This window comes from Scophthalmus maximus, chromosome 7, assembly GCF_022379125.1.
Source record: "Scophthalmus maximus strain ysfricsl-2021 chromosome 7, ASM2237912v1, whole genome shotgun sequence".
NCBI classification, from domain to species: domain Eukaryota; kingdom Metazoa; phylum Chordata; class Actinopteri; order Pleuronectiformes; family Scophthalmidae; genus Scophthalmus; species Scophthalmus maximus.
This window is the reverse complement of record NC_061521.1, coordinates 25,207,205-25,232,127: the sequence shown is the minus strand read 5'-3', so window position 1 is coordinate 25,232,127 and position 24,923 is coordinate 25,207,205. Positions and strand designations below refer to the sequence as shown.

The window sequence follows — 24,923 nt, the reverse complement described above, 5'->3', positions numbered from 1 at the left end:
TCCGACTGAATTAATAATGAAATATGTTGGACAAAGTGCAGGGCAGGACGCGACAGACTCCCCCTGCTCCGCGGTGCATCTGTCCTTTCCCCTCCCGAGAATCGGGCTGAGGGAAACCTCACTCATGCCGTCCCCCCTGCTTTGCTTTGTCTCTGCCAGATTTCAGTTCATGAAACGTATAAAAATGCCTTAAAAAGAATAAAACTGGCGGCCAAGAAAAGTGTTAACGCCGAATCCGTCACTAACAGGGTGCTACCTCGCGAGGCAGAGAGGGGCTTTCGGAGGGAGCTGGCATTTCACCCTGAAGACCATTAAGTGTGTTATTGCCAGAGAGGGAAGTGCTGCTCTTCAAACCGATAATGAAAAAAATTAAATAGAAAGCTCAGGAAGGAGAGGAGCCACTTCACACACCTTCAGCCCTCAGTCTGAGAAAAGAACGAGATGCTGAACAGACTCATAACATAAACACAATGTTTCACTTGCATTTACAGAATAATAAGCTATTTAAGTTTTAGTTAGATTTACACACTGTTCTAGGATTTTCCAGTAGGATTGATTACTTCAATCCTCCACCAAGAAGGTTGTGCTTTCACGGTTGGTTGGTTGGTTGGTTGGTTGGTTGGTTGTCTGATTAGGTGGTAGCTTAATCAGAAAAGTTTGGTTGGTTGGTTGATTGGTTGGTTGGTTGCTTCATGGAAAAACTGCTTAATGGATTTCCCCACAACTTGGTGGAAAGAACCCATTATACTTTGGCCCAGATCCAGGAATTTTTTCAATCACTTTATTTTGCATTGTGAGACGGGAGGCATTTCTGACATTTTCACTGATTTCCCAGGGAATAGATATCCAGAAGGTTAGCAGGGAGCCATTCTTGTTGGTTTAGTGTTGCTGACATATACCTGTCTGTCATTTGATCGGTGAGATATCAGTGTGTCACATCACAGTGCATCAGTAAGGGAATGCATCATAGTCCATCAGGCCTCACAAAGCAACACTGATTCTGTTGCCTGGTTTCAACCTGTTACGATCAGTTCTGGAGGAAACCAGACCCACAACCACACTGTTTACGAGATTAATAACTCGGCAGCCAGACTTTTCATATCTTGATTGTTTCTGTGGCATTTGCTGTTCTTTTTAATGAGCTTTTTAATGAGGAGGCAACTGATTAATCGCTGACAACGCTGCTCTCAGCCAACATTGCTGATGGATCCATGGTGATTCAGTGCAGGCGGTTTCTGTTGGAAGACCTGATGGGAAAGTCTTTCCAATTTTGTACTTAAAAAATTCAAAACAAATTTATATTTTCTTTGTCTTTGGTTGGTTTTATGCATCAGCTCCACAGAATTCTGTTCCTGTAGCATCTACATAGATGGAGAGTCTATTCAGATAGTGAGTATTTAAAGGCAGAGCACAAAGTAACACTGAGCCATTCAGCAGCTTCTACACATTAGTTTTTTCCCCTTGGAAGTTTCCTTTTCATTCATCGTACCAACACAGTGAATGAGAAGCCGAGCAAACATTCGGTGGGGGGAAGGTTCGCGGCCGATGCCAGTTGGCAGGATAATTAGCTGCTCAGCCGCAGCACATTAAACAGCATGGATACAAACCTGCAAATGTCACGCCGCTGTGGTCGGACACCGGTCTGCCCTGTGACTCACACTGTGAAATCACTGCTGACAGCATCGCGGTCCGTCTGCACACAACCTGTAGCTGCACCGTCAGTGTGTTCATCGGTGCCTGTGCAACAGCCCTCCCCTCTGGGAGCTGCTGTCAATCACACAGACAGGACCCAGCAACAAATAGTGCTCTTTTTTTTCCTTCGTATTGATAATAACAATCTATCTTCGTTGGTTGGTTGGTTCCAACGTTTGTTGATTCGTTCCTTCGTTGGTTCACTCGTTGGTTTGTTGGTTGGTTGGTTGGTTCATTTGTTTGTTGGTTGGTTGGTTGGTTGGTTTGTTTGTTGGTTGGTTCCTTAGTTGGTTCTTTTGTTCCTTTGTTTGGTTGGTTTATTCCTTCTTTGGTTGGTTGGTTGGTTGGTTGGTTGGTTGGTTTGTTCCTTTGTTGGTTGGTTGGTTGGTTGGTTTGTTCCTTTGTTGGTTGGTTAGTTGGTTGGTTTGTTCCTTTGTTGGTTGGTTAGTTGGTTGGTTGGTTGGTTGGTTGGTTAGTTTGTTCCTTTGTTGGTTGGTTGGTTGGTTGGTTTGTTCCTTTGTTGGTTGGTTGGTTGGTTGGTTTGTTCCTTTGTTGGTTGGTTAGTTGGTTGGTTTGTTCCTTTGTTGGTTGGTTGGTTTGTTCCTTTGTTGGTTGGTTAGTTGGTTGGTTGGTTGGTTGGTTTGTTCCGTTGGTGCATTGGTTTGTTAGCTGGCTCGTTCGATACATACTCAATGGGATAAACAATGATTCCAAGTCAGTCAACAATGAAGATGGACAGCAGCACGTTTCCCTGCACAGCTCATTCACTCTGTGTCCGTCATCCACTGTGATGGGAAACACCAACTACTTAAGTGACTTAGCGTAGATGCTGTTCCCATTTGTTTGTTTCTGGCTTTAATGAGCTCAACCAAGGAGGCTATGTTTTATGTCTGTTTGTCCGCAGATTTACGCAAATGTACGAAACGTATTTCCATGAAACTTGTTGGAAGGATGGGACACGAGCCAAGAAAGAACCCTTTAAAGTTTTGCCTGAATCAGTCCTTTCTTTAACATTGTGAGATGAGTCATCTTTTGGACATTTTCACAGATTTCCCAGGGAATAATTCATGGATCTTGATGAATCAAATCAGGCATATTAGGGGACTGATGTGCGGCTTGTCCAAAAGATTTGTTGCGGCTTGGTTGAGTTTCAGGAGACAGTCGGGCCTTGGCCGAGGTGTGAGATGAACTGAAAATATACTGGGGGATATACTGAGGATATTACTTACAAGTTGCCATGGAGCAAATGTTATTTTGTGGATTGAGTACCTCCCTGTTTTATTCTCTAACACCCCGTACACCTCCGTCTGGAATTTTAGCCGGACTCCGTCTCATGAATATTTCATTTTCTCGGATGATCCCTCCGTCATCCAGTGACTCGGACAAACGACGGACCACTGAGTTCATATTCTGCTGCCGTATTACCACTGATTTTTCATACAGTTGGAGCAACGCGCTCTAAAGACGTGTTTTGAATCGTGGCGAGTGAGAAAGATTGTAGCCACTTTGTTGCTTTCATCCCTATAATTCATAAGAAATATGAATATTTCAGACAACCATGGGTTTTGGTTTCTGTTGTTGGCGTCTGTGAGCTCCAGTCTGAGGAATGTTTTCGGTTGTCGTTGTTCTCACCTCGGTGCTGCTCAGACCTGTGAGCTGTTACCTCGGGCATGTCGGTGGATCTGCACGACTGTGGCAGCGTGACTGTCAGGATGACTTCATTTTCATCACATTTATGTTCCATTCTACCCCCCCCTCACACACACACACACACACACACACCGCCGAAATGATTCTTTCATCCCTCAGCAAACAGGTTTTTCGTTTTAATAACCCGCTGCGTGCTCGGCGCTCGGACTGTCATTTTTCCTGCAAACCTCCCTGATTAGCGCTGAAGGACGTTCATTTGTCATTACACGTTGTCCGCAGTTGCCGCGGCAGCCGTCACAGCATCTGACAACACGGCGTTCTTTGATGGCGCTTTGGAGACAACTTGAAATATATTAAAATTGGGTTTTTAAATAATGGTCTCCCGCCCTCTCTCCACAGAGACGCCGCTGAAGGACGGTGAAGACGCCGCCTCTTCGTCAGACCTGGCCTCCGACCCCGCCTTCTCCCTCTTCAAGCACTGGGGTCACGACCTGGGCCCCGAGAGTCGAAGGGTCGCCCTCAAGAAGTTCCGTTACTATGGCTACAACGGCTACCTCAGCGACCGCATCTCCCTCACCCGGCCGATCCCAGATTTACGACCGGATGGGTCAGTCAGTTTGACCGATGGGGGGGATGGGGAGGGGGCACTGTGGATTGATTCATTCATCAATAAGTGATGGTGTTGTTCAATTATGATAATTTGAACCCCTCCCCCATCTTCTCAATCGCCAGGTGCAGAAACCTGTCGTACTCATCGGACCTTCCTCAGCTCAGCATCATCTTCATCTTCGTCAACGAGGCCCTGTCGGTGCTGCTGCGTTCCGTCCACACAGCCATCCAGCGGACTCCATCCCACCTGCTCAAAGAGATCATACTGGTGGATGACCACAGCAGCAGCTGTAAGAAAAGACTTCCTCATCTTTTTTTTAGTTTTATGATACAGTATATTCACACTGAGCCACCGCTCTGACATGCTACTTCATGGCAGCAATTGTTTCACTTGGAATTTACCACTTTGTAGGTTTGCAACAGAAATTCACTGCAATATCTGACAGTAATATTTGTCAACCAGATGACTATTTTTTACCGCTACACAAAACGTAGTCTTGTTAAATACGTGAAATACAACAGGGACAATACAGAATATAGAATACAGACTTATTCATGAAAAACGCAAGAGGATATAATCTGGACTAGAGAGGTATAATCTGGGCTACTTGGCGGGGGGTTAGTGTGGGCTGCTACACCTGTCGTGCATGAATAATGTGTGATAGAAAAAGCGACGTATGAATAGATACAGATCATTTACCATCTGCCACAACACGCCACCACACCACGCCGTCGTGACGCAGACAACTTTGACTGCTCGGTCACTGCAGCAGCAGCGTGATGTGGGTCCGACTCATCCGGGTCCGTGCAGTCCGCCGCCAGAGCGACAACACACATAACTTCGGCTAATTGCGGCTGAAAATGAATCTCACATAAATGTCAATCTTCTCGCTGAAATGTTAACTAAGGGCGCGAACAGTGGTTAGTGTAGAAGAGGAGAAGAGTTACTGTCTGTGCTTTTTCGAATGTCCCACTGGTTGTCGATGCTGCTCTCGGACGGTGCACGGGATCGGGACACGTGCAGGCGTCAGCCGCACGAACCGGCGTGGGAGAACAGATTAAACGTTCTTGCGGTCGTCTCGCGCGAGGTCCGGCCGGCGACTCGTCTGCCTGGGAAAAAAGACCCGTTGTTGATAATTGCATCACGTACGACGGAACATATTTCACTGCTGCCAAATCTATAATTGCTATTATGAGAAATCTGTCTCTGCCGCCGCCGCCGCAGATTTTTATGGGGTCTTTGGCTCTGTTCTTCAACAATACAGTATATCAGAGCTTGGTTACGGTAGTTGCACAGGTTGAATGCATATTAGTGGAGCGGCGAGGAGACAGATCCATCATTTACCTCAAATTATTACTTCTTCTTACAGTTCTCTGGGAAATATAATTCAATGTTCGGGCTGGACGGTGAATAACAATTGGTTTGCGGTAATTCCGTAATAAAGGTAATCGATGGAAGATAATTCGGAGAATGCCCGTGCTTATTGATGTACGTGGTGTAATTATGACAAATGAGGGTCGACTGAGTTGAGATGAAGTGGAAACACAATAAGACTCGTAATGAGCTGCCGTCTTTATAAAGCTTCCTCGTAAGAAAGACTTGATCCTGGAGTCGAAAAAGTCAAAAGAATTGTGGCATTTAAGAGCAGATTCTGGTGAAGATTTAAAAAAAAAAAAAGGTTATTCACAAAGCTCCTCGGCGCTGAAGAGACGAGACGAGCAGCTGAGGTGGAGAAGTGTTCGGAGGAGGGAGGACGACTTCTGAGAGGCTGAGAGTTTCTTAAACAGAAGAAAATATGGTGTGAGAGATGGATGGATAGATAAACACAATATATAGATACTGCAGATAGATAATATAGATAGATAGATAGATACCATGGATGGATATATAGATATTATACATAATATATATATATAGATACTAAGGATAGATATATAGATATTATAGATATATAGAGATACTAAGGATAGATAGATAGATATAAAGATATTATATATATATATAGATAGATACTATAGATAGATAGATAGATAGATAGATACTATAGATACTTTAGATTGATAGATAGATACTAAGGATAGATATATAGATATTATATATATATATATATATATATATATATATATATATATATATATATATATATATATATACTATAGATAGATAGATAGATACTATAGATACTATAGATGGATAGATAGATAGATAGATAGATAGATAGGTACTTTATTGATATATAAACCAAAGTTATATAAACTTAAGAAAATGAGCATGATAATATCTAAAAGCAGACTGTAGCTGTGCAGAAGGAACTGACATGAGCCGGTGACTAAGTGACTGACGGCTCCGCTGCAGCACAACCAGACCCGGAGGTGAGTCACCATCACCCCTCCGCTGCTGGGAGGCTTTGAGAGTCGTACGGCCTGTGGGACTTCAGTCAGTCTGCGAATGACTTTGACTTGCTCTCCATGACTTTGTGGAACAGCTCTCACTCTGTGAAGACTCCAGTTCGTGTGCTGCGAATCTCCCCCCTCGCTTCCACAGACGACCAGAGGGGATATAGACTGATGAGATCTGCTTTCCACTGAGAGTCGTTCAACCATCGTCTGGGGTCGGACCCTCCCGGCAGTTCTCACATCACGTCCCTAGTTTTTAATAGGCCCATGGAAAACATGGCTCCTGTTGTTCAGACGGGCAGCTACATATTGAGTAACGACACATTTCACAGCGTGGACCAGACAACCTGCGTATTAATTGGGTAACTGCGGTGCGCTTGAGTCGATGTAAGTAATCCCACACGTGGGCGAAACACAAGCAGGTGCTCTTCAAATGCTCCCCCACTCCCCAACCGCAGCAAACTGTGGTTCATTAAAGGAAAACGGAGGGAATATATAATCCAGGCTGATGGTTATGATGCATAGAGAGGAAGGCGGCGGCCGTGCAGCCTGCGGGCAGGATTACAACCATAAGGAAATGAAGAAGTTTGTTGTTCCACTATGGGCCGTCTGAATCATTTCCCATATGTGGCCCGTATGTATTCACCCCCACGAAGACAGACAGATGTAACAAGATAAAACATAATAACATGATCAAATGACAATGTCACTCAGCAAAGCTCATAACTCCACCGAGGCCCGACCGTCCTCAAACTCAATAAAGCTGCAACAAATCTCAGTCCGATAAATATGGCCCCGGTTTCCTTTTCTTTTCATCAAGATCCTTGAGTTATTCCCTTGGAAATCTGTGAAAATATCAAAAAATGTCTTGTGATGCTAAAGAATGTAATAAAAGGAAACTGCATCCGCCCCTTTGTCTGGATCCATACCAAAAGGTGGCAATCTGTTCTCTAGTTGTCCCTGGTGAAAATGTGGATGTGGGTACCATGGATACGAGTTACCGTTGGACAAACTGTACCATTTCTTTTGTAGTTTTGTTTTCAATATGAACTCTTTAGATGCATTGTCTCATCTGCAATCTGCTTTCTCACGTCATGCCGTAGCATCTGGAAGAAGATCTGCACTTGCTTTTTTAAAATTACAAACTTGTCAATGTCGGTCCATCAGCAATTCAGTTGGCCGGTTGTTCATTCCGCCTCTTTTGGTCTTTGGACTATCGGATTAATGGTCAGTTCTGTGGGTGATCATTTCTCTGTAGGAGGGCCACAGTGGAATTCACCGACGACATTCCATTTAATCCACAACACACATTATCTCGAGGCCCTTTGACATAGAGAGGTTTAGACCGTACAACATTGTGGAGTTACATTCCCACATTCAGCAAACCATTTGCGGAGAGAGTTGTTGTTGTTTGCATTCGAGATTCATTGTCGGACACAATTGGTTGCTCAGTTTATCGCACCAGAAATGATTGAGAGGCCACATTGTGTAATTATTACTATTTTCTCCCTGTAAACCGGTTTACTCATTCAAGGAAAAATATATTCTGAAGAAAAATATATATTAAGCTGACGCAGCTTCACATCTGCACTTCAGATAGGTCGGCAATTTAACAGAAATGGAAAACGTCACGCAGGCTTTCAGATTTATCTCTTTCCAAGTTGTTCACTCGAAGAAAATTCTTTTTTTTTTCTGAAGCAAATAATATTTCAATTACCTTTGTTTATAGAAGTAGAACAGATTCCATCTGCAGGACTTGCAGAGCTTAAAGTTTCTGGGCATACTGATGTTGTGAATTATGATATTGCACTGACAGATTTAAAGACGGAGTGCAGGGGGGAGCAAACCACATCAGGCGTGATTCAAACGAGACCCCAGTTTATCCGAGGGACAAACTTTACAAGTGTTACATTATTAAACACCTCATTTCAAAATCAATGTAATGGCCGTTTTTACGAGCGTTCGCTCTTCTTTAAAAAGCTTTTCAAAAAGATTCTGGAGTCCGGCTGTGGACATTTGTTCCCGTCCAGCCACAGGAGCGTCAGCGAGGTGAGCCCCTGGTGTTCGCTGATAAGGGGCTAGTTCTGCCGTCAGCATTCCAGTTCATCCCTGAGGTGTAAGAGGGGATTGAAGTCGAGGCTCCGAGTGCAGACGAGTCAAGTCCCTTTATCTTTGTGCTCGGGGGCTTTCCTTCTTTTTTTCCCCTGTGTTGAAACAAGATGGCTGCCTTCTTCAAAGTTGGAAGCACGTCATCGGAGGCCGTGTTCGTCCTCCGCGACGGTGCAACGTTCACCAGACACGACAACAATGCTCCCATGATGCAAAGCAGCGTTCTTGTTGGACTTCCTGTGAGAGACAACAAATTGGGGCTATTTTTTTTATCATGGTGCGTTCGCACCAAGCGCAAATTTTTGGCGCGATGACATTTTGTACAAAAGTCAGATGCAAAGACACAAGTATGCGAATCTGCGTCACTCAGTGAAGTATTTGAAGTCGTGCGAAATATTTGCGTAAGCGCGTCGGCGCGAAAGCCAATTAGCGTTGAGATCTTCCCGACGTGACTGACGTCCGCTTCCGACACGAACGATCTCGCGCAAGTAACGCGACACACAACAATTTGCTTTGCGTTTCGTGTGTGAACGCAGAATAAGCCTGTAGAAATGTCCTCCAGAATCACGGGAGGCGAGTGAACCCGACTTCATGTGAGACTTTGGTGAAGAGAAATCTTCTCTAAAGACCGAACCATAAAAAACTGCCCCAGACGAAAAATACTTAAATATGTAGATAAATGTGTCGTGACCATTGTTAACTATACATCTTTGCTGAACTGTACTTTCCACTTTAACTCCTCCTCCTCCTGCTCCTCATCTCAAATTAGGATTTATGCAAACTCAGCATGTTCGTCCGTTCAATACGGGCTTATGTGCATTCAGTATGTGTATTGTCATCTCTGCACGCGGCTTTATGCAATGAAAAAATGTGCTCTATTGTTGAAGAAGACACGTCACCGGGTATCCACAGGTGAAGTGAAAATGTTGTAGGACACAAACACGAACAGTTCACACACTGGGATCTGTCCGGTGGCGATGAGAGAGTTTCTGTGGAACTCCAACGAGCTTCGCTGAGTTTTAATGTGTGTGTGTGTGTGTGTGTGTGTGTGTGTGTCGCTCTCCGCCCAGTGGAGCTGAAGGAGCACCTGCAGAGCTTCGTGGACGAGACCAACACCCAGCACGGCCCAGAGTTCATCAAGGTGGTCCACCACGACAAGCAGGAGGGGCTCATCAGGTCCAGGGTCAGGGGCTGGAGGGCCGCCTCGGCCCCCGTGGTCGCCCTGTTCGACGCACACGTGGAGTTCAGCATCGGATGGTGAGCCGCCATTTTAATAAAAGAAATCAATTCCAGAAGAGAAACGGCAGTCCATGCTGCAAAACTACAAGTTTGGCGACACAGTTGCAGGAGAGCGAGTGGCATCTGAAGAGTCGCAGGTCGGCAGAGGTCGGAGGTCACAGCAGACACCAAACGAATTTCACGTTGCGTTACTCACGCTACTTTCGGCCGAGTAACACAGGTCACGAATATCCAGCTGTTCTTTTATGGACGTGGACATCAGCGACATAGGGAGAAATTCAACGCTATTTGGCCTCTCGCAACATCATGTCACACAGGTTTTAATGTCGCTGATGACGCGCGTAGACGCGTATTTCGTCTTATTTCGTGTCTACTCGCGTCTTCGCATCGACTCACTGTAATGTCGCCGCGCAAATTCCCTTCACATTTGGTGTGAACGCAACACAAGGCTAAGAGTAGAGAAGGTATGACCCGGTGTGTTTCACATGAATTATTCCTCATCATTTCTAGCTGCAACCGACTCCTGACTGGGTCCTGGTGCTGTGACGCCGAAAAGACAGAAGACAATTGAGTAAAGACTGAAACGCTGAATGTCGGCATTCAATTAACTCTTTTGTTTGAAAAGCTTTCTGAATACATTTCTCCTCAGTACAGCAGTTCACAGGTAAGAAGGTGAGAGAGCGTGTATACAAGCAGGCCATATAAGGGGTCTCTGGTTGGGAAAGACAGGGGTCGGAAGTAACAGCGGAAGCAGCGAATAAGGACTTTGAATGGCAAGAAAACAATCTATTTCGAAGATGGTGCATGAAGGGATTATTCTATTTTTTCCCCTTCTTTTTTTGCGTATTATTATTATTATTACTAAGGATCATTTCCAGACAGGTGCAAACCTTCAGCTCCAGGCAGTTGGTATTTTGAGTCGTGGAGTAAGTTTATTGTGAGCACAGTTGGCATATAATTGATTTATTTATTGGCTGTGTGAAGTTGGGGGATATTTTTTGTTGTGGTCCAGAAAGGCCTCATTAAACCTGCAGTCCTGCGGTTATTCTCTTTGACCGTCTCCTCTGTGGGCGACAACCTTCCCCAAGAAATATGATTCCAAGCGTTTGCGTCTCATTAAAATAACATCTGGACTTTTTGACCACAGCCCGAACACGCTAACGGTTACCGAGTTTTAATCTCCTTTTATTGTGTAGTTCCCGCTGGTCAGAGATTTAAAGTGAGAGATGTGAGATGGATGAATAACACGAGGAGGCTGTTGGTACATACGTCCTGCCCCCGCGGTGTGATTACCAGAATAATGATTTGTTCGTCTGTGATACGGCGCAAGTGAAACCACGAGGGTTTAAGTTGCTGGAGTGTTGATGATGGGGGCGGCATGACAACACAGAATATCTCCATAGTCGAGGACGGATGAAGGTCGACTGCACAAAAGTTTCACATTTGGGGAAAAAAGAGCTTTAATTCCTTAAAGAACCCCTCCAGTCACGTTTTAAATTATAGAAGAATAATCTGCAATGCCTAATATTTTGTGTAACATTGTTTACCTCTGAAATGTGGCTAAAACCATCCACTCTCTCTCCCTCACTGAGGAATACTGAGACTATGAATGTTCATGATATGCAAATAACACAGCTGCTCGGGCTAGGTTGACCACTGGAAGAATGTGATCAACAAGATGGTTAGAGGCAACATCATAGAGATTCAGCCATAAAACTTTCACCAACTGCTGTCCTCTCATGATGCTAACTGCTAATCCTGACGCTAACTTTCTACTGACACACCTGCCGCCCTCTCATGATGCTAACTGATAATGCTAACGCTAACTGTCTGCTGACACACCTGCCGTCCTATCATTATGCTAAATGCTAATGCTAATGCTAACTGTCTGCTGACGCACCTGCCGTCCTCTCGTGATGCTAACTGCTAATGCTAATGCTAACTATCTGCTGACACACTTGTCGTCCTTTCATGATCCTTATTGTCTCTGCTGCACTGGAGGTTTTCTGGTTTCTTTGCCTCACATTTTCATATTGGACAGTGATTGGTTTTCTGTATTTGTGACTTACCAAATCTAGCTTGAACAGGATTCGTTTGAATTTCAAATTGCAGAGAAGTGAAACAGAAAACTCTTCCTCCAGGGGAGGAATGTGAAAACACCAGATACAAGGCCCAAGTCAATGTCAGACATTTTAGAGGACAGAAACAGAAGAACATTTTTTTGAGTGGAGGGGATCTTTAAGCCCTATACTGTTAAATATAGCACATGCATCTTGATGGATAATCCACCGTCAAGCCAAATTCTTAAGTATTTCCTGTGACTCAGCAAGAGGAATATGGTTGCCATTTAAAGTTTTTAATGACAGGAGGGTCACACTCGCTGGCGGAGGCGGAGAAAACGGTGTCCTTGATCTTTTCGGCATTTTTAAAACTGCGATAATGGAGTGATCAGACAGACTGAGGACGAGTCAGGACCAGGGCTGCAGGGGTGGAGACTGGGGTATATAAAATGGTATCATCAGCGAAAAGAATGTTGATTTGGAACAATTAGGATACGATAGACCCCTGTAACTCAAAAACACATGGACATATATTCACCAAACTTGGTGGGAATATTGCTTGGGAGGGAATCTCCAGATGATGAACCATTAGATCTATTAGATCAAGGGGGGCCTGCGTTGGGGTTGGGCGGTAAAGCGATATATACCGAGGCACCACCAGGTGATGCTGAAAAAGAGCGCTGCATACAGCTGTACACTGAAGCAACGGTTCAAAACGCCAAGTTAAAGATCTTTCTCATCGGGTAAAGAATATTAGTATCATTATGAAACTGTGGCGGGACAATTACAGTCACGCATGGTCCCTCCCCTTGTTTAACGCAGGTACTTTCAAGTTTATACAACATTTCCTCCTTAGATGATGCAGATAAAAAAGTAAAGTTCTTTTCCCATTCATTTGCATTTTAATGAGGATTTCCATTTGTGTGACATACAGTAACTCTCACCCCGTAACCTTTAAAGAAACGCCGCCGACGTTAATGCCGACCTCGTGTTCCGTCCAAGAGGAGTGAGATGATACATGCGGCGGAAAAGATTTCCTAATGAATCCATTAAAAACTGTAAGTAATGGGAGCGCGGCTTAATTACTGACCTCATTAGCATATAGCCGGGGGCACGTTCAATCCATCACAATGCAGCTGCGGTTCATAATAACACGTTCATCCCGTTAGCTCCTCGGACAGAAATCCGGAATGTGTTGTTGTTTTCTTCTTTCTTTTTTTTAAAACAAAAAATTCCACGTCGGCGAGTTTGAGCTTCACCTCCCCAAGGTCCCGTCTTTATAAACACTCGGATACAACAGCGGCGCCGTGAACTTGTTTATCATTTTGACAGGGCTGAGAAACACACACACACACACACACACACACACACACACACACACACACACACACACACACACACACACACACTTCATTACAATGTCTGGGCCGGATCCAGAAAAAACATTTGTTGCTGCTGTTTTCCAGATTAGACACAAAACATTTACAAGACCCTTCACCCCTCCACTCATCCACCCACTCCAGCCCTCTCTCTCTCTCTCTCCACACACACACACACACACACACACCTCCCACATATTGCGGGCATTATAGTCTGTGACTAATGAAATCATTTTCAGAAATACAAAAGAGCTCAGCTGGAGATGGAACACGTTATGTTTTCAATCCAACGGCAGCTGTTTGTGGTTTCTTGTTCTGGCTCTACCAGGCGGACTTATCTGGTGATAAGTGCCGTGATTAGCGCTCTCTGCGACGTATTTGATTTCACACGCTGTGATTTTATTTTGATGTTTTTATAAGTGTGCAGCCTACAAATTCTCAATGCTCCTTTTCCTTTGTCCTCCTCCACCAACACCTTCCTCCACGTAATCCTCCGCCCTCCTCGCTCCTTCGTGTGCATTGAAACCCGGCCGCCCTGTCACACATTCTATATATATACATAAATATATATATACACACACACATAAATATATATATATATACATGTGTGTGTATTTATTTATTGATTTATATATATATATATATATATATATATATATATATACACACACACACATAAATATATATATATATGTGTGTGTATTTATTTATATATATATATATATATATATATATATATATATATATATGTGTGTGTGTGTGTGTGTGTGTGTGTGTGTGCGTGTGTGTGTATTTATAAATATATATATATATATATATATATATATATATATTATGTTTGTATGTTTTGTTGTATGATTACCAACAAAGCTCAGTCTTAATAATTGTCTCCACCGTACTTGGCACTTACCTGCAACGCCGGCTATTTCCAGTCGTACACAAGCGATTATGGAACGTTTTATGTTTCGGGGGATTTTCCGACCGTAATCACAGTAATCTTCACTCATCCTCAGCGGCTGTACACGTGCTCCACCAAGTCATCCGCCGACGTACATGAGGATCATCAATAACACAACATAATTACACGAGGAGATAAACTGCACGTGTCCGAACTAGGAACGTGATTTAATGACTCTGCCCCTTTTGTCCTGATCCACGCCACAACTTAACAGATTCTTTTTTTGGCCCATGTCCCATCCTTCCATCACGTTTCATGGACATCCGTTCCGTAGTTTTTGCGTAATCCTTCTGACGGATGGACAAACGATCAGACAGAGGCGAAAACGCAATCATGTATTTTATTCTACACCTCAAAAGCAAACGCTGCACTTAACTTCAATCAATATGTTGTTTCGAAAAAAAAGAATCACCTAATCTTTACAATGTCAACGTAGGTTCCTCTCTTCTTTCGCTTACCCGCCACATCTGAGTCTCTGCCACTGTCAGAGGAAACGGAACTACGAAGGACAACCAACGTGATCTCTTGTTGGCCACGTTGTGGCCGCAACCATAGCTCAGTTACTTCCGACCCCTGTCTTTCCCAACCAGAGACCCCGCTCTCTCACCTTCTTACCTGTGCCGTCTCTTCGTGTTTGTGTCGCTAGTCTCTTTGTTTGTTTTTGAATTGTTGGCCTCCTCCTCGCCTCGTACTTATTGCCTTTCCTGGACCGAATCCCCGTGTAGGATCATTTGGATTGTGAGCAGAGATTCTGCCCTTTTTCAATCCAACCCTCGGCCCTTATGCGTTGAATCTGAGAGCTGAAAGCACCAATTAACAGCTAATGAAGTGAGTCTGTGTCTTACAAAACTCACAGAGACTCAACCCCTCATCAGCTCAGGGTTTCGGTTTCCGCCCGTCGGCGTCTTTGTCCCTCCGCAGCTGGCTTAGTGGTTTCCTGGCCTGAACACCGCCCGGCAACAAGCGGCAGACAAAGTCAGTCCGCGGCCGGGGGCAGTTAGTGGCAGACGTTCCCCTCAGGAGTCGGTGGAGAGCAAACAGATCTAAGAGGAGAGAGAATATTGGATTTAACATTCATCGAGTGCACACAAACGCACCCGCCGCCGCCGCACGAATGCTAATGTGGGACAGTGTGTTCTGAATGTGTGGATGGAGGCGCAGAACCGTACCCAATTTTAATTGATACATGTTTAAGCTGATAGAATATCAATGTTGTGTGCGACAGTTCATTCTGGCCAAAAATAAAATGTATGTATCTTCATTCACTGGGTAGCAAAGATAAAATTATATTTTGTATTATTTTTGTTGTCAATAACTGAAGACGTTTACGTCATAAATTGCTCAGATCAATTTAGCATCATTTTATTTGATGGCAAAAGCAAACAAAGTAAAAAAAAAATATATATATATATATATATATTATTTTTTTTTTTGTCTTATTGTTTTGACACATATCTGTGCTGGGAAGTTATTGCACATGAAGAGCCTGTCAGTGTGAATTTCCTTTTGCTCGTAAAAACAAATCCCACCTGGGTCGCCCCCCCCCCCCCCCCCCCCCCCCCCCCCGACCTGCCCTCCACTCGTTTCCTGTCATCTCGCCCGTTCGCCAAATCAATAACGGGAGGCGTGAAAATGCCCTCACAGTCGGCGTCGCTTCATTTTGAGGGTGTCAGGTGTCGAAAGGTTTGAGAACCACCGAACTAGTGGATTAACTCTGGGGATGCGTTCGTCAGCGCACTGATTCAAACTTCCAAGTGTGTTCACGACGGTGGAAGTTGCATGAGATTCCCATCAAGAGAGCAGGTTATGAATGTGGATGCGATCTATCTATCTATCTCTTTGTCTGTCTATCTCATAAAGTTATATTAACATATTGGTGAAACTAGTTCAGTGTCTGTACTGAACGTGCCCGTTTCTAAAGCTAGGGTTGAAGGGCCACAACCAGGTAAGAGATCACAATGTGATTGGTTGCACGCTCGTCGTTTCTGATGACGGTTGGGAACCAGCGTAACAGACGAATTATCTGCACCTTCTGCTCCGGAGTTTTCCCTTTGTCCTCTGTCAGTGGCAGATATTAAAACGTGTCACAGTTTAACGTACACAAAGTCGTACGCTTATGACTGTCCGCTTTCCTCAAAGCCCCAGTGTGTAATTTTGTAATTTTCTGGCGGCACCTGGTGGTGAAGTTGCAAACCGCAACCAATCGAGCGACCGACGGGGGACACTTTATGGCGTCGCACCGGTGATTCCATATCCGGTTTCTGGCAGCGTCTGAAAATTCAACGCCAACGCGACGTATTCTGGAACCGTTTAGTTCAACAACCGTATTCAACACGACGTAGAAGCTCACGCGGAGGTCGGGTCCACCTCATGGAACTATATTTAACTCATTCAGACTGGATTGTACACATATGAACACATAGTTATGGACAATAAATTCAATTTCTATGAAAAAGTTCTTCAAAATATTCCACACTGTGGCTTTAAAATTACAGTTTGCTAGTAGCCACGCGTTGACTTCCACCTTCCTCCGATCTCGAGTTCCTTCCCACGTATTTCACCCCGACACGTTTTAGTATTCAGCCGCGACAAAGAGAAAAAACAACAACTTTTCTTCTAGGTCGATACGAAGTGTGAACAGACTTTACAAACCTTTCCTCGGCTGCTGGAGCTTCTCTTTGATGTGGAGGTCTCACTAATTGGTTGTCTACCTGATTCCTCTCCGCCTGCAGTAACTCCATTTCGAGGCTTCCTGTGTGGGCTCGCTGTGTGTTTCACGGTTAGTGTGTGTGTGTGTGTGTGTGTGTGTGTGTGTGTGTGTAGCAGTGAGGAAAGTAAGCCAGAGGCGAGGTTTATCTCCTCGCAAACAATCAGTGTGCAGAATAACAGCGTGCCTCCCGCTCTCTGATGTCGGGGCTTTGTGATTGTATTATGGTATACCTCTGCAGGGCTGAACTAATAAAACATGAATTGGCTGCGAGGTGCGGCTCCTCTCGTTGGCGTTGGTGCGGTCGAGGGGGGGGTTTGCATCGAAGCGGTGGGCAGCTCGTCCCACACGGCTGCGATTGTAAAGATACTATGTGTTTCTCTCTCTCCAGTCGGCGGCCGGGAATTTCTCCAGATCTGTAGTTGCATTTTGGACCACAATTTCCTTTAGTCGGTCAGAGAAGGAATCCGAAGGTTTGTCTGAGGAGATTCATCTCATTCATCCAGGTCTTCTGCGGTTGTAGCTTCTCCAAGACGTGTCGCCTTCGTCCAAGAGGCTTCTTCAGTTCTAACTAAGTTGCGGTGAAACCAGGTCTGTTGTTGTTGCGGAGTTTGAAGGGTTCGTAAGTGTCCTGGGAAGGGATGCGAGGAAGGAAAGATCTGGAGAAAGATGGTGTCCTCCTCTGTTGAGGGATGGTTTCTCTATTTTCACATAGACTTGGTGGAATCCAAAGATTTATTATCTGCTCGTCCTTTGAGCCAGTTCACCCGGATGATTTTAGGTCTGTTTTAAATTCCGGCTGTCACAAAATGTAAAAAAGGCAACAGTGAGATCAACTGGACATTGTGTCTAATCCTGAACCTGTGTCTGACTCATGCACCGTATATAAGGTGTAGAAGGTACAAGGGGTGCATTCGGATCTCTCCAGGACTTCCCAGTGCCTCGCTGCTGCTCAGCGATTGGGCTCTGCCTCGGTCAGCTCACCTCCACTCATTGATTCGGCTCCATCCTCGCTGCTCACCGGTGGATTGACCTTCCTAATCCAGTCTGGAATGAAGATTCACTGCTCGGCTTCCAGACTGGACTGACAATCACTTTCTCATTCGTCTTCCAATTCTTTTCATAAAGTCTGTTTATCCGGGTGATCCTGCTCTAATTTTATCTGAATCTACTGAGCAAATAGCTCTTTATAGTTTACTGACTTTTTTTTTTTTAATGAATGCAATTACTTGCTGCCACCAAAAACAGAGTTAACTTCCTGTTCGTACACTCAAACACAGGATTTCTCTTATTCCCAATCAAGCAAATGTCTTCTAACATGTGGGATTGACTACCTGAGATGCTGTAACTTGAATTTTTTTTTTAAAAATGCATAGAAACACATTCCTACGTATGTTAATTATTTGATTAAGGGAGAAAATAACTGCCCAAAAGATTGGTATGTAAAATCACCTTTTTCTTTTTAAACTTGCATAAGAAGTTCATAAAAAATTTTTTTTTTTTTTGTAAAAATAGATTTAATCAATAAGGGGACAACAATAAGTCAGATGAGGAACATGTAATTACTTCCAACTGAAGGTTTTCGTTGACAACAGCTCATTCAAGCAGTTTCGTACGTAGCGGGTGTGTTGTACATTGTTGATTTTTATTCTGGATGAGCGACAGAGATTCCTCTTAATCTGATTTAATGAGAATTATTATTCCAAGGGGTTTAACAAATGGAAGATGAATGGCTAGCTGCTGTTTTTTGCCAATGCAGTCCGGTTTTATTTCTATAAAATGTCCTGAGGGTATAAATCTTTGTAGTTAATCTATGGTATGTTTCGGAAAATATAGTTTAGATATTCCTAAAACTGCTGTGACTTTCATTCCAGTCCTCTTTGTTTTCATTTTCAGATCTTTATTCTAACTTTTAAATGACGAGTAACTCGCAGTGTTTTTCTAGAGCGCTTGGTTTTTGCTCCGGATTCATCTTTTTATTAATACCCACTGTCCCCTGCGCTGTGTCGCCCCCCGCAGGGCGGAGCCTATCTTGCAGAGGATAAAGGAGGACCGCACCCGCGTGGTGTCGCCCTCGTTCGACAACATCAAGTACGACACGTTCGAGATCGAGGAGTACCCGCTGTCGGCGCAGGGCTTCGACTGGGAGCTGTGGTGCCGCTACCTCAACCCGCCAAAGTCCTGGTGGATGCAACGCAACCACACGGCGCCGATAAGGTAAAAACACCGGACGGACTGAGCTCCAGCTTCACCAGAGGAATATGAATTTGAATAATTCGTGGGAAAAATAGAGACATCAAATATCTCATTAGACATCAGTGGAATATTAATCGTTAATAATTTGCCTTGCATGTTGACGTGGGTTTGATGATATCACGTCCTAAGCTCATTATTTTTACATTATCATTTCTCGAACACTAATTCCCATGAATGTAATTCCCGCGTAATTTCTGTAAAGATATAAAAACTGGAGTCTTGTCAGAGGCAGTGGGCACTGAGCAGGTAATCTTCTCATTAATATCACGGCTCGTTTGCAGCAGCCATATTCTCATGACATGGAAATAAAGATCCACATCTTCATCATCATCGCCGCGGGGCCAGGAAATCATTGCCAATATGACAGATTTAATTCTGCTCAGATGTGCTGCAGAGCAACAACAAGAGCAAAAATTTGCCCAGTCACCAATATTTTACAAGAGAGGATATTATCTGCTGCTGCGGTTTGAGGAAAGCAAATCAGTTCTCGCCAATTTGGATAAAACCTGCTCAATACTGTGCTGGATGAAGATGAATGGCCTTTTTAAAAACTATAGGGACTTGAATCTGGTGTTTTCACATTCCTCTCCTGGAGGAGGAGATTTCTGTGTTTCACTTCTCTGCATTTTGAAATACAAACGAATCCTGCGCAAGTTAGATTTGGAACGTCACAAATACAGAAAACCAATCGCTGTCGAATATGAAAATGTGAGGCAAAGAAACCGGAAAACTTCCAGTGCAGCAGAGGCAGCGAATCATGAGAGAACGACAAGTGTGTCAGCAGACAGTTAGCGTTAGCAGTTAGCATCCACGAGAGGACGCCAGGTGCTTCAGCAGACAGTTAGCATTAGCAGTTAGCATCCACGAGAGGACGGAAGGTGCTTCAGCAGACAGTTAGCTTTAGCATTAGCAGTTAGCATCCGCGAGAGGACGGCAGGTGCTTCAACAGACTGTTAGCGTTAGCATTAGCAGTTAGCATCCACGAGAGGACGGCGGGTGTGTCAGCAGACAGTTAGCGTTAGCATTAGCAGTTAGCATCCACGAGAGGACGGCAGGTGCGTCAGCATTAGCAGTTAGCATCCACGAGAGGACGGCAGGTGTGTCAGTAGACAGTTAGTGTTATAATTGTTTTTACAATTTATTTTACTTCAATTTTATATCTGACCTCCACTTTTACAAAAAAAAAAAATTATAAAAATGTTGTCTTCGATGTTTTCTCTGACCTCCTTTTTATAAACAAAAAAAAATATAACAATTTTTTTAAAACTATTTTTAACTTCAGGGTTTTTCTCTGGCCTCCATTTTTAGGAGCCCTGCTCTGATTGGCTGCTTCGTGGTGGACAGGAAGTACTTCGAGGAGATCGGCCTGCTCGACGAGGGCATGGAGATTTACGGCGGAGAGAACGTGGAGCTCGGCATCCGGGTGAGTTGCCGTGACAACCCACATCTCATTAGTACATCCGTACATCTACTGTATGGCAGCGTTCGTGCGAACTCTACATATCTGCCCCCCCAGCATGCATTGCTCCATATACTCATAATGCTGAGTGAGCACTTGTGAGTCCTGTAAACCACGGAGGCTTCAGCCGCTGTCACTGTCCGAATTGAAATATCCCGAGCAGCAGCAGCAGCGTACAGATGACGGACGACCTTCTCCTCCGACAGAACTGGGACTTTATCAGTCGTCCACATTGCTCATTTAGTCTGACTCGAGCACAGCGAGCTGCTTACGACTATCTCTGACGAACGCCAGAGAACACGGTGAGGTCATGTAACGGCATTAAACGTTTGGTATAGCTCGGTGGATTAGTGATTTTGGTACAGAAGGTCTTCTCGCTCGTTCTAACAAAAGAAATTCACGCTGTTGCTCATCGATGGAGCGAAGTCGCTGTGAGGCAGCAGCAGCAGTTATCAACACCTCTCGACTGGAGTGAGAGATAATGACGGAGGAGCCGCATCGCCGTGTGAGGACAGAGGCCTCGGAACGAGGATCGATCGTTCACCGACGTCCACAAAAAAAACCTCCGAAACCCGACACGTTGGTCGAGGCCCGAGAGAATTATTCATCCTTCAGGAGTGCGATGATGTGTTCTCAACCTCCCTCGGGTCTTAAAGCCGCTCCGACAGTCGAGACTGCACATGGGTCCCGGGAGGACGTCGGCGCTCGTGGAGGACTCGTGGACGGGCCTCTGGAGACTTCAGAGATGAGATCCTAACGTTGTGACTGCGCAGAAAATGACATAAAAACCCTCTAAAGCCCCAGTGTGTCATTTTTTGTAATTTTCTGGCGGCGACTGGTGGTAGAGTTGCAGCTGAGCGACCGACAGGGGACACTTTATGGCGGCGCACCCGCTGATTCCATTTCCGGTTTCCGGCGGCGTCTGAAAACTCAACGTGAACGCGACGTATTCTGGAGCGTTTAGTTCAACAACCGTATTCAACACGACGTAGAAACATGGAGACTCACACGGAGGTCGGGTCCACCTCATGTACGAAAAAAACATTGTGATTATATAGATATATGAAGACAAACAGTTACCGACAATATATTAAAGTTCTTCTAAAAATTACACACTGCAGCTTTAAAACTCCTCGGGGTTTTTTTTTTATCACACAAATCTCCCACTGTCTATAAATTGTCCGTAATAAAACACCATGAAGGAGGTGCGATGCGTTAACTGGAAACAGGAAATGCTAACTTTTATATTACAGTAGTGCCATTTCATTATGACGTCATCGTGACGCCATTGACACGGCGCGTGTGTCAGTGGGAGGCGGTCGTCGTGGAGATCAGAGAATCCATCCCACAGTTCGCCCAGTAATTCGTTGCCCCCCAGTCCAACACCTCTTCATAATGCAGATTGACCTTCACGGCCATGTGACACTGCAGCGGAGGGTTGATGAGCGGCGGTCGGTGAGGACAGACCAAATATTCTCTTCAAAATGCCTTTTGCCTCAAATCATAAACATCACGCGATGTCATGAATATAAATGAGTAAAATCTGCCCAGAGGCTTAAAATGTCCCGTTGTGTTTCCCGCACATTTGGGGTCAGTGGCAGTTTAATGCGTCTTCCTTTGACTCGTGAAAAACGGACTTGGCCACGACTTTGCTCCGCGTGACGCCGCAATTAACCTCCACAGTCGAACGTTCCGGGCCCCGATGATGACTCTCTGCCTCCGTCCTCGCTGCCCTGAGGGGGTCCTGCAACTTTCAGAGGAATGTTCTACAATAATAATAATAATAATATTAATATTAAACTTCACTTCCATAGCACGTAGCTGAACAAGTTTACAATGTGCTCTACAACATACATGAGGATAAAACTGGACAACAGAAAACAAAAATACAAAAGATCCATCTTTTTTTTCCGAGAGGCACTTGAACACATCATCGTTGTCGGTTCATTCACATCGCATTGACATGAAAGCACACGATGAGGAGAAGTCAATATTTTCTTTGGGGGGGGGGGGGGGGGGGGGGGGGTTCTTAGGCAGCAGACTGTAAAAACGCTGTATTCCAGATCAATCGTTATGTAAATCAGCAGCGATATTTCCGCTCCCACGTCTCAAGGGCGTCGCTCAAACTCTTCACTAACTCATCGTGTGCCGAGTTCAACCCGAGGTTTTGAGGCAGAAAAAGAACTCCTCATTTCTAATATTTTCTGTTTCCTTCACACGGACGACACCAGACGCCTTTTAGTATCGCCGGCGATTTCTTTTTTCATTCTGCTCCGTATCTCTCTGCCGCACCGCGCCGTAGAATAATACCCTGCATATCTCATGCTCATTGTCTTTTTCCTTTCACAGCGCGGGCGGTCGTCGCCGGCACAATTTACGATTCACAACTTCATTTGTTGTCGCCTCTCGCCTCGTTAGAACTTCTAAAGACGACAAGATTAGTCCCGCGAATGTGATTCCTCCTCGCCGGGCGGCCGCCCGACGCCGGCGCGCGCGCATCACATCGCGCGTACAAGCAACTGCCAACTTCTGAAAATTGCAGTGATTTTTTTTCTCCGTGATCGTCTGCCGGGTCCCGGTTTGGAACGGGGCCGTGATTTATCCCTCTCGGGGTGAAGGATTTTTATTTAAAGAGCATAAAAGAAAGAGAAAAGAGAAAAGGCCTTTGGATCGGATGAGTCAGGGAAACGAGGAGAAGCCGTAATTTCACATCCTCTATCTTCTCTGTGCACGTCCCACTTTATCTCCATTCTCTTTTATCACGTCACCTTCTCGTTCTGAATCTCTCCTCTTTGTCTTCCTCTTCACTTCCTCTGTCTCTCCCGCCACACTCTGTCTCTATATCTCGCCGCCGCACACCCACATGTTCAGACAGAGATTGTTATACTCGGGGAAAGAGAGAGAAGAGCTCCCTCTGCTCCGACCCCGTGTTGTAAATCCTCTACGGGGAGCGCCGAGGTATTTCTGGGGGGAAGCTACGTGTGATCTCCGATGTTGGCTCCAGTTTGTGGCTCCTGCCCGGGCGCCGGGCCAGTGCCACATCCTTCTACTGCGGAGTGAGGGAGCTTTGCCTTTTCCGGATGGATCCAGGAGGGGAAGGCGATACAGGAGGGGCCGGCGGGAGGGATTACAGTGTCAACACACACACAATGAGTGTGCACGACTCGACCAGCGAGAGAGAACGGAGCGTTTCAAATCAGCTTCTCCGGACCTGGTTGTATCAGTGAAGTCAACCTGTCGCTGACATGGAGAGAGCGTCGCAGAACATCAAGCGGTGCTCGCATGGACAACTCATGGAAGCCATTTTAGTGGCAACTGTAAAAAGGGTAGAGTTTTCTAAAGATATTTTACTCGTTCAAATTAGCGAAATTATTTCAAGATTCTTCATTTTTGTAATTTGCTGGCGGCATCTGGTGGTGAAGTTGCAAACCGCAACCAACCGAGCGACCGACAGGGGACACTTTATGGCGGCGCACCGCCGATTCAATTTCCGGTTTCCGGCAGCGTCTGAAAATTCAACGTGAACGCGACGTATTCTGAACCGTTTAGTTCAACAACCGTATTCAACACGACGTAGAAACATGGAGACTGATGTGACTATAATTAACTCATTTACAGGTGATTACACATATATGAATACATAGTTATGGACAATATATTCAGTTACCTCTAAATATTCCACACTGTAGCTTTAAAGAACAAGCAGCGGAACTGTCGGGTGAAGAGAGAGAGATTGAACCTGTGGAGATTTCAATTGAAATTCTGTTGGGGCCAGTTGGCCACAAATGGAGCCGCTTGAACTGTAATATTTAACGCGGCAAAAAATGTAAAGAGAACTATCAAAATGTGCCCGGGGGGGCGGCACCTGGCTGGGCATTCTCTGTGTGCTGTAGTGTATCCACACTAATTCTATCAAGCATTGCACAGTGAATATTTAATCCCCTTATTTAGAGGATTCAGGATTAATTGTCCCTGCAGCCACTAATGTTCGTACATTTGTGTGTGTGTGTGTGTGTGTGTGTGTGTGTGTGTGTGTGTGTGTGTCGTGAAGGTGTGGCAGTGCGGCGGCAGCGTGGAGGTCCTGCCCTGCGCGCGGATCGCCCACATTGAGCGCGCCCACAAGCCCTACACCGAGAACCTGACGGTGCACGTGCGTCGCAACGCGCTGAGGGCCGCCGAGGTCTGGATGGACCAGTACAAGAGTCACGTCTACATGGCCTGGAACGTTCCGCTGCAGGTAAACACACACACACACACACACACGTGCATGTCGGCAGTTTGATGCCGTACTTATTCACTAGATGACCACAGAGGTCAGTGGAGAATCTGTTTGAATCCACCTGAGAGATGGTTCCTGTCGCCTGGAGACGAGTCAGTTATTCATGTTTCATCTCTGTGAATACTGTGT

General features: G+C 45.1%; 1 protein-coding gene across 6 annotated transcripts in view; it reads left to right on the top strand.

The window, feature by feature from the left end:
• The window catches only part of LOC118315577 (polypeptide N-acetylgalactosaminyltransferase 18-like), a 101,256-nt gene that overhangs the window by 45,700 nt on the left and 30,633 nt on the right, over positions 1–24,923 (top strand). For 3 of the 6 annotated variants that reach the window (XM_035642963.2, XM_035642964.2, XM_035642968.2), the window contains exons 2-7: positions 3,742–3,949; positions 4,075–4,241; positions 9,528–9,714; positions 18,820–19,017; positions 20,365–20,479; positions 24,567–24,752. In XM_035642963.2, the coding sequence (XP_035498856.2) occupies positions 3,742–3,949; positions 4,075–4,241; positions 9,528–9,714; positions 18,820–19,017; positions 20,365–20,479; positions 24,567–24,752 (1,061 nt within the window). Of the gene's footprint in view, positions 1–2,327; positions 2,870–3,741; positions 3,950–4,074; positions 4,242–9,527; positions 9,715–18,819; positions 19,018–20,364; positions 20,480–24,566; positions 24,753–24,923 lie in introns of those variants that run through there. The other 3 variants (XM_035642967.2, XM_035642966.2, XM_035642965.2) reach the window with 3 other exon arrangements.